The sequence below is a fragment of the Numida meleagris genome, chromosome 4 (genome assembly GCF_002078875.1).
Source record: "Numida meleagris isolate 19003 breed g44 Domestic line chromosome 4, NumMel1.0, whole genome shotgun sequence".
Lineage (NCBI taxonomy): Eukaryota > Metazoa > Chordata > Aves > Galliformes > Numididae > Numida > Numida meleagris.
In genome coordinates, this window is record NC_034412.1 from 20,657,377 (window position 1) to 20,666,166 (window position 8,790).

Consider the following 8,790-nt stretch of genomic DNA (forward strand, 5'->3'; position numbering starts at 1 on the left):
GTGATTGCTGAGCGTTCTATGAGGCCTTCTGCTCTGCAGATGGGGCCCTTTGATACTTAGAATCATAGAATCGTTAAGGTTGGAAAAGATCATTGGTTGTCAGGTACGCTCTAGAAAGGGCTATGGATTCAACCTTCTGCTTCCTTGCTTATTGGCTGAATGTGCCACAGAAGCAGCAGGATTAGGAATGGATTTGTGTTACAGGGATCAACTGTGAGAACTCCAGCTCCTGCCTAACGAAACTCAGCTCACATATTCATGCACCTCTTACTGTGTGACAGAGCTGGAGCGGGACCAAGAGTGAGCAGAACTGGATGATCTTCAAGGTCCCTTCCAACCTAAGCCACTCTGTGATTCTATGATCCAATCCTCCATGGACTTTAAAGGCTGTTGGGTCAGGCCCTGCAGGAATCCTGTTCCTCGCATAGGGTGGGGCTGACCCAGAGGCCAGGACCAGACCTTCTCTGGTGTCAGTGCAGAATGCTGCAAGAGCACAGGTGAAGACTTTGAGTCAGTGAGCAGCAAAAGAAACTTTAAATAGTGGGGACTGGGAGGTGAGATAAGCGGTTCCCCAGAGCTCGTGGTGCAGGAGGTATTTGTAGGGGTGGGGAAGGATGAAGGATTTAGCTTGTGTAAAAATCTGTGATTTAAAATATGTGATGGGTGAGTTTTGACTTTACAGGCAGAACTAAATTCAGAGTGCTTGCTATTGCCAGCTGAAGGATTTTAAATGGGAGCTCTGTGGAAGGCCTGGGGATTGCAATGTCTTTCTGATGGCTGCACCCATTCTGTATGTCTGGTTTGCACCTGTAGCTTCCTTACTAGCCAAGGTCAAAGGCATGGCCAAAGGGTGCATGATTGTAGGTGTCCTGGTGGGCACCAAGGTGCTTGAGCTTGCTCCTGCCCCTCTTTGGTCCCTCTGTCCCGTGCAGGAGGATAGCCCGAACCCCCCAGCTCCATCTCTGCTGTGCTGGGGCTGGTGGCAGCGGTGCCCTCGGAGTGTTGTCCTGCTGGGGGGCCAGAGGCCGGCTCTGTAATGGATCCTCACCAGGTGGTTACCGTTTAGAGGCTTTGATCTCCTGCTGCTTGATTTTTTTCCAACCCCTCGATTGAATTTCTCTCGTGTAACCGAGCTCCGCTGATATATTCTGGCCATATATAATGGATGGAGGTTGAGTGAGGAAACAAAAACAGCGCTGAACATTGGGAGTGGCCATGCGGGTCCTGCGGCTGGGCCCCCTCCCTGCCACTGCCCCGCAGGTGTGTGCTGCTGGGCACAGGGCACCTGCACCTACGTCCCCACCCGACCTGGCGTTGGATTGTGCATCGCTTGACCTGGAGGTTGGTGCGGCGGACGCGTCAGTACGGTGGGTGCCAGGCTCTGTCCTCCTCCATCGCCCCATCATCCTATTGCTCCCCAAACCCACCGAGTCCATGCTGGCACCACTGTATCAGCCACATCTTTGGCTCCTGCAAGGCGGGCAGTGAGCTGGCAGCTGATGCTGGCCAGCACATTTGCTTCACTAATGAGGCTCCTCCTTTTCAAGGGCTCTGAGATAACACCCGGCGGTGCAAGCAACAGCACTGGGATCCAGTTGCTCATTTTTTGCCCAGGACAGTGTGTGGGCAGCACAGTGCTCCTGGCTCCATGTCTCTTGGGGGCGGCCATGTCCCCTGTCTCCGCTGGCTCCGTGCAGGTGAGAAGCACCATGCTCTACTGGAGGGGCACCTCAGAATGAGCCCCCACCACTGAGCCCCATCTCCTGCCACGGCCGCATGAGCATTGCCTGTGGCAGCAAGACCTAAGGTGAGCGGACACTGGGAGAAGGGATGGGGAAAAAGAATGACTGGTGTTGGTGGGGGCACAGCCCAACGTGGCTATGGACGGGGGGGGGAGGGTCCCTGGCTCCGTGGGCATTGCGGGTGTCCCCCAGGACATCCACCCACACGTACCCGCTGTGCCCTGGGGCAGCTGCTGTCCCCACAGCTCAGCCTGAGGCAGGCATAGGAACGCTGCTGCTGGCATCCGCCCAAGAGGGTCAGGAAAGTGTTTGCAGTGGGGCAGGATGTGGGAAGGTGGCCAGGAAAGGTCTTGCCCGGTCCCCTGTGCCTCAGCTGTGTGCAAGGTCAGGCTGGGTTGCAAAGCCTGGACATGCAGAAATGCAGGGCTGCTGCTGGGGTGGGGCTGTGCTGCTCTGCAAAGAGCCCTCTTGAGCGCAGTAGTGCTGTGCTAGGCACCATCACAGCTACCCTGGGCCCTGCTCCCCTTCTCTGTGCTCCCCAGGGACACCAGTGAAGGAGCTCCACGGTTGCTGTGCCCAGGAGCGGGGCACCCAGCCGGGGCCGTGCCGCAGCATGGGCTGAGGGAGATGCAGGTCCCCCCTGCCACGGGGCTGAGAGCAGGCTGATAGATACCAGGAGCACGGGGCTGTGCCGATGGATGCGCTCACAGCTTCTTCTGGTTCTCTTCACCTAGCTGTGAGCGCTTTGCCTACGACAAACATCTGCACGCTTCTCCCTGCCCTCACACCCGGGCTGGTTTCACTGTCCCTCCCAATGGAGCAGGGATGCAGACTCCACTCCCATCCTGCAGTGTGTCCCCTGTCCCTGCAGGGACCCAGCCCCGAGGGTGATGCAGCCCAGTGAGCCACCACTGCCCCAGCTGAAGCTCCGCAGGCCCCTGCAGCGGGGCAGGATCCCAGCACCCTTCATGGACCCGGTACGTCACCGCACTGCTCCGCCATCCCTCGCTCGTGTCCCCGCCCTTCCCCTTCGCTCCAGGCAGGCCCGGGGGAACCATGCTGCTGCACAGGGCATGCCAGCGGAGCCAGCAGCACACTGGAAAGACCCCCACAGCATGGCTGCAGTGGACCCACTGGATGTGGATGCCCTGGTGCCCACACATGATGAGCGGGGCCGCGCTATCCCTGAGTGGAAGCGGCAGGTGATGGTGCGGCGGCTGCGGGCACGGCTGGCTGACGAGGCACCGGTGTGTGACCAGGTAGGGCCAGGCCATGGGTGGGACACAGCTGCGTCCCTCGTGTCACCGTGGCCTGACGGCCTCCTGCCACAGGAGCCAGGAGCCTGGCGCTTCTCACCATCCCACGAGGCCATGCTGGGCCCCTTTGGCGAGCTGCTGACCGAGGCTGACCTGCAGCAGCTGGAGCGGGCGGTGGAGAGCCTGCGGCTGCGGCGGCGGGGAGAGGCCTACCAAGGCGAGCTGCAGCGCCTGGCACAGGAGCTGCGTGCCCTGCTGCCCTCCCCACTGCTCAGCATCACTGTCAACAGCCCTCCTCCCGCTCCGGGGCAGCCCCTGCCATTGTGGTGCAGCCGCCTGGCAGGCGTGGTGGGCAGCCTGGAAGCGCTGTTGTCCAAAGCTGAGGGGGCTTGTGGCAGCCCCACGCCTGCCCCACCGCCTGCACCTCTCCCCGCAGCCCTGCAAACACTGTCGGGCAGCCTGGCACAGCGGGAGATCCGGCAGTGCGGGGTGAGCGTGCGCAGCCTGCGTGGGGCCTTCGAGCGGCCTGGCAGCAGAGAGAGTGGGCCCGGCATGGTGGTGGAGGCCGCCAGCGACTCAGGGATCAGCTGTGAAGAAGTGCTGTCGGAGGGCAGCGGGTCTCCAGTGCCAGAGTCGGCTGGGCTACGCAAGGAGCGCATCGTGCTGCTCTTCCTCAGCCACTGGAAGCGTTCGGCTGGAGGCCTCAATGCGTGGGCTGCGGCCTGCCGGGCGCTGCAGGCCCGGAGGGAGAGAGCGGGCGCCCTCAGCGAGGAGCAGCCGGGAGGGGGCAGGAGGGGCCGCTTGTCGCGGCAGTGCAGTGCCATCCAGCAGCTCCTGGGAAGCTGGAGGGATGTGGCCGCCTGCCCCCTGCCGCCGCTGCCTCCCAGCGCAGGCAGCCCCCATGCCCCGCTGTCCCCGGAGCAGTTCGTGCGGCGCGCGGACGGGACGCCGGCCGACTATGACAGTCTGACACTGGAGCTCTTCATGCTGGGCTACTTCCGCATCCTGGAGCGTGAGCTGCCCCCCGAGGAGCGCCGCGGCCGCCACCTGCTCTGCTTCGAGGTGTTTGACCACCTGGGCCGGCACGGCTGGGACACTGTGCGTGCCTTCCACCGCGCTGTCACTGATGAGATCGCGGCCGGCCGGCGGGGCTGGAGGGATGGCTTCGAGGACATCAAAGAGCGCTTCTTTGGCACCGCCAAGGGCTCAGCCCGGAGGGTGGGAGGGGCCAGGGGCAGCCCACCGCAGAGCACACCCCACCATGGGCGCAGCAGCCAGGAGGAGATCTGCAGGTGTATCGACCGCAGCTTTGCCTTCTGGAAGGAGAAGGAGGCCGAGATCTTCAGCTTCGAGGAGTGACGCCTATTGATGCCCTCTGTGCTTCTCCAAGGGCTTCAATAAAAGCGTTTCAGTTTTGTCTTGAAACAAACTCAGGAGCTCTCGGGGTGATGGAGAATGCCCGGCTGAATGCCCCGGTGCTGTGGAGGCCCCACTGCTCGGTGCCGGCTGCGCTATGTCTGCTGCCACCCGCTGCGCTCGACCTTGGGGCGGAGATATGAGCCTATATTTAACAGCCGGCCCCAGGCAGGGAACTGGAGGCGGCAGTGTGCCAGAACAGCCCAGGGGTCTTGTCCCCTCCTGTGCATACGCAGCGGTGCTGTGCTCTCAGTAGCCCAGGGTGGGTGATTTCCCCCTCTGCACCCTTGGGTGCCCTGTAGTGGCAGCAGGCAGCTCTGCCCCAGCGGAGCCTTTAAGAGCAGTGTCCCCGCCCCGGCTAAAAATAACCCCCAGCTCAGCCCCCGCCACCACCTCGCGTGTCCCTCCTGCGCCCCTGCCACTGCCCTCCCCGCTGCATGGGACGCGGTGCGCTCTGAGTGGGGCACAGCCCAGGTAGGAGTGGGGCAGGCGTGGGGCTCAGCGGGGCTGGGGGCTGAGCACCACCCAGAGGGGTGGGGTGGGGGGACACTTCCCCATGGGCACCCACACATGCACACACCTCACGTGGGATGCTCAGGCTGAGCTGTTCTGAGGGGGGGGTCATCTCCATGTGCACCATCTTGGGGTGTCAGGGAAAACGATCCAAGCTTTGGGGGCTGAAAGTGACCCCAGTCCCAAAACCACCCTCCTAGATCACCGCAAACACCCCCAGAAATATGTGGCAGCTCCTGGAGGGCAGCTCAGCCCCACGGCTCGGGGTGGGGAAGGCGCAGCCGCCGGGCGGGACGGGCAGGGGGGTGGCGGGGCTCCTGAAATCCCTTCCCCGGCCCCAGCTGGCGCCGTACATCACACGGGCGATGCAAGGAAGGGCCGTCACCACTGCCTCCCCGCAGGGACAACCTCACCACGCTCAGCCCGGGCTCCTTCCCGCGGCGGGGACCTGCGACCGCCCCAGCCACCAAAGCCGGCACCATGGTGCGCAACGTGGACGACTTTGACTTCTGCCTGCCATCGCACGCACAGGGCGTGCTGGAGGGGCTGCAGCGGCTGCGCACCCACCCCAAGCTGTCAGACGTGACGCTGCTGGCAGGCGGGCGGGAGTTCCCCTGCCACCGTGGCGTGCTGGCGCTCTGCAGCCACTACTTCCACGCCATGTTCTCCGGGGACTTCGCCGAGAGCATTGCGGCACGCGTGGAGCTGAAGGAAGTGGATCCCGGTGCGCTGGAAACGCTGCTGGACTTTGCCTACACGGGGAAGGTGACCGTCAACCAGGGCAACGTGGAGGGGCTGATGCGCACCTCCAGCCAGCTGCACTTCCCCACCATCCAGCAGGTGTGCAGCCGCTACCTGCGGCAGCAGATGGACGCCACCAACTGCCTGGGGATCTGCGAGTTCGGCGAGAGCCACGGCTGCCCCGAGGTGTCCTCCAAGGCCTGGTCTTTCTTGCAGGAGAACTTTGAGGCTGTCTCTCAGCAGGAGGAGTTCCTCCAGCTCTCCAAGGAGAGGTTGGCCGTCTACCTCTCCAATGAGCAGCTGCAGGTGCAGGAGGAGCAGAGCGTGGCCGAGGCTGTGCTGCGCTGGGTGCGCTACGACCCGGGGCAGAGGGCCCAGTTCCTGCCTGAGCTGCTGGAGCTGGCCCGCCTGGTCTTGTTGCCCGACCACTACCTGCAGAACCTGCTCTCCGCTGAACCCCTTGTCCGCGACTCGGCCGCCAGCCAGGCCCTGGTGGCCCGCTCCCGTGCCACACTCAGTGCCACCGGCACTGTCCCCACACTGCCAAAGGCAGCCCCCCCACAGAAACTGGAGGAGGTGCTGGTGGTGGTGGGTGGCCGTGTGCTGGAGGAGAGTGAGGATGAGGAGGGGGGGCTGGAAACGCCAGCCGCCCCCAGGAACTTCGCCTTCTACAACCCCAAAACACGTAAGTGCCCACCACGGTGTGTTCATCATCCCCTAGCTCCTCCCCAGTGGGATGAGACGGAGAAAAGCAGCTCCCAAACCATATGGCACCATGGGGACATGGGGTGAAGGAAGAGTGAAACAGGGCTGGCAGAAAGGTGTCATCCTGAGCTGCTGTCCCCACCCCAACGGTCCAGGTGGGATGTTCCAAGCCCATGCATGGGGTGACAGCGTGGCTCTGCTGCCTTGCAGGGCGGTGGATGGCTCTGCCCGACTTCCCTGACTACAACAAGTGGGGCTTCTCGCTGGTGGCGTTGAACAATGACGTCTATGTCACCGGTAGGTGCTGGGCTGGGAGCCAGTGACACCTCAGGGACTGGGGACCCCTATCAGAGCAGCAGCTGACCTCGGGGCTGTTCCCCTGTAGGTGGCTCCCGGGGGTCCCGGAACGACACGTGGTCGACCACCCAGGCCTGGCGCTTCTGTCCCAGGGACGGTGCCTGGACACCCATTGCCTCCATGCTGCGAGCGCGGACCAACCACACCAGCGCCGTCCTCAACGGCGAGATCTACGTCCTTGGGGGTAAGGTGACGCTGGGGGACAGGTGGGTGGTGCGGCACGGCACCGAGGGCTGCAGCGTGTCATCATCCTGTAGGGACAACAGTGGAGGTGGTGGAGGTGGAGCGCTACGACCCCTACAACCAGAGCTGGGCAGCCATCAGCCCGGCCCTCAAGTACGTCAGCAACTTCGCTGCTGCTGGCTGTCGGGGCAAGCTGTACCTGGTGGGCTCCTGCGCCGTCAAGTACAACGCTCTCACCCTGCAGTGCTACAACCCCGTGCGAGGTGAGTGCCTGCCGAACCTCAGCGGCATCTCCGCTCAGCCACTGTGCTCTATACCACTGCCTTGGGCGGGGAGCTTGAGTGCCATTCTTGTCTCCTTCCAACACCCCTGCTCCCTGCCCGCCTGCTGACGGCTGCCCCTTGCAGATGCGTGGAGCGTGATCACGTCCCCATTCATCCCCAAGTACCTCTCGGCCCCGCGCTGCGCCACGCTGCATGGCCTCATCTACCTCATCGGGGACAACACCAAGAAGGTCCACGTGTATGACCCGGAGGCCAACATCTGGCAGAAGGTAGGGGCATGCTCCAGGAGCACGGCATCTGCACGGAGCTATGGTTTTAAGCAGACAGCGCTCGTGTTCCCAGTGCCACCAGCGTGAAACCGCTGCATGTTCCCCCAAACACTCCATCCCCACAGAGCACTGCGCGAGCACAAAGCAGGGATGCTGCTAAAGCTCTGGTGGGCAGCGGTACCCCAGCGCTCACTGACCCCAACACTTGCCATGCCCCTGGCGCAGGTGCAGCTCCTGCACACGCTGCATGAGAACGGCGGGATGGTGCCGCTAGGAGATCGGCTCTTTGTCACCGGCGGCCACTGGAAGGGCATGGACGGGGACTACCGGGTGGAGATGGAGGTGTACGACTGCGCCAAGGACCGCTGGGTGCGGGAGGGCTCGCTGCCCTGCCTCTGGCTCTTCCACAGCTCCTCCTCCATCTTCATGGACACCTCCAAATGGACTGAGGCTTTCCCAGGGGACCACGGGTGGTAGTAGAGCTGACAGCAGCAGCCCAGGTGCCAGCAGGCTCAGCCACAGCCAGGCAGGGAGCTGCAGCTCTCTCACCTCATGTCCCACTGCCATCCCACCTTCCTAACCCAGGCACCAACACCTCGGCTTTTTTTTATTAAAAAAAAACAAACCACCTTTTTACCCTCCGAAAGCCTGAAGCTTTGGGGGGTATTTCAGAGGTGCTTGCTCTCCTACCCTTTCCCTCACACTCCTTTCCCCGTGGCTTTGGGATCCAGAGCACCAGGGGAAGCAGGGCAAACCTCCCCCCTGCTGAAGCTGCTTGGTGTCAGCTTCCCCTCGCACAGCAACACAGCATGCACGCTACCAAGCCACAGGGCACCCGAAGGACACAGTTCCACAGCGGTGACACAGCTGGCACTTTGTCAGCCCTTTCCCAACTCTGATGCCCCCAGCCCCAGGTTGGGCTGAGCATGAAGCCATGCTTTCTCAGAGACCAGTGCAGCCTCCAGCACTCTGCTCTTGGGATGCCATTATTGTCTGATCAAGTTGTTCCATAGTGCTGTTATGTTTGACCCATTAAACGTGCACAGCAAGGAGCTCTGTGGCCTGCCTGCGTGTTGGGGTGGGGAATCCCATGTTGCTCAGGACCACCTACAAGGCTGAGGCACACCCTGCTTGGGGCAGGACCCCTGCTGCTCTCCCAGGGCCATGTGGTGCGCTTCAGGCTCCAGCTCCAGAACCAAAGGATTTCCTTCCACGCAGGAGCACAGCCAACAGGAGGTTGCAAACACAGAGCCCAAGCAGGAGCTCTCACGAAGCCCCTAGTGCTCAGAGTTTGAGGCATCATACAGAGCTTAAGGAAACAAAC

At 62.5% G+C, this 8,790-nt stretch overlaps 2 protein-coding genes across 3 annotated transcripts; both read left to right on the top strand.

The window, feature by feature from the left end:
- On the top strand, positions 1 to 4,382 carry ESPNL (espin-like). Of its 2 annotated transcripts, XM_021395651.1 has the most exons (2): positions 1 to 3,001; positions 3,074 to 4,382. In XM_021395651.1, the coding sequence occupies exons 1-2, from the start codon at positions 2,633 to 2,635 to the stop codon at positions 4,355 to 4,357; spliced, it is 1,653 nt and encodes a 550-aa protein (XP_021251326.1). In that variant the 5' UTR covers positions 1 to 2,632; the 3' UTR covers positions 4,358 to 4,382. The 2 variants fall into 2 exon arrangements, with proteins under 2 accessions (XP_021251326.1, XP_021251325.1); XM_021395650.1 differs by having other exon boundaries at positions 1 to 4,382.
- Positions 4,814 to 8,518, top strand: KLHL30 (kelch like family member 30). The gene is made up of 7 exons (XM_021395649.1): positions 4,814 to 4,888; positions 5,329 to 6,353; positions 6,584 to 6,670; positions 6,759 to 6,914; positions 6,988 to 7,176; positions 7,321 to 7,466; positions 7,692 to 8,518. The coding sequence occupies exons 2-7, from the start codon at positions 5,408 to 5,410 to the stop codon at positions 7,941 to 7,943; spliced, it is 1,776 nt and encodes a 591-aa protein (XP_021251324.1). The 5' UTR covers positions 4,814 to 4,888; positions 5,329 to 5,407; the 3' UTR covers positions 7,944 to 8,518.

Excerpts from the sequence above, each read along its gene's own strand:
- ESPNL (XM_021395650.1), top strand. The coding sequence starts at position 2,633 with ATGCAGCCCAGTGAGCCACCACTGCCCCAGCTGAAGCTCCGCAGGCCC.
- KLHL30 (XM_021395649.1), top strand. The coding sequence starts at position 5,408 with ATGGTGCGCAACGTGGACGACTTTGACTTCTGCCTGCCATCGCACGCA. Across the intron at positions 6,671-6,758 it reads CAATGACGTCTATGTCACCG|GTGGCTCCCGGGGGTCCCGG; the intron begins GTAGGTGCTGGG and ends GTTCCCCTGTAG. Across the intron at positions 7,177-7,320 it reads GTGCTACAACCCCGTGCGAG|ATGCGTGGAGCGTGATCACG; the intron begins GTGAGTGCCTGC and ends TGCCCCTTGCAG.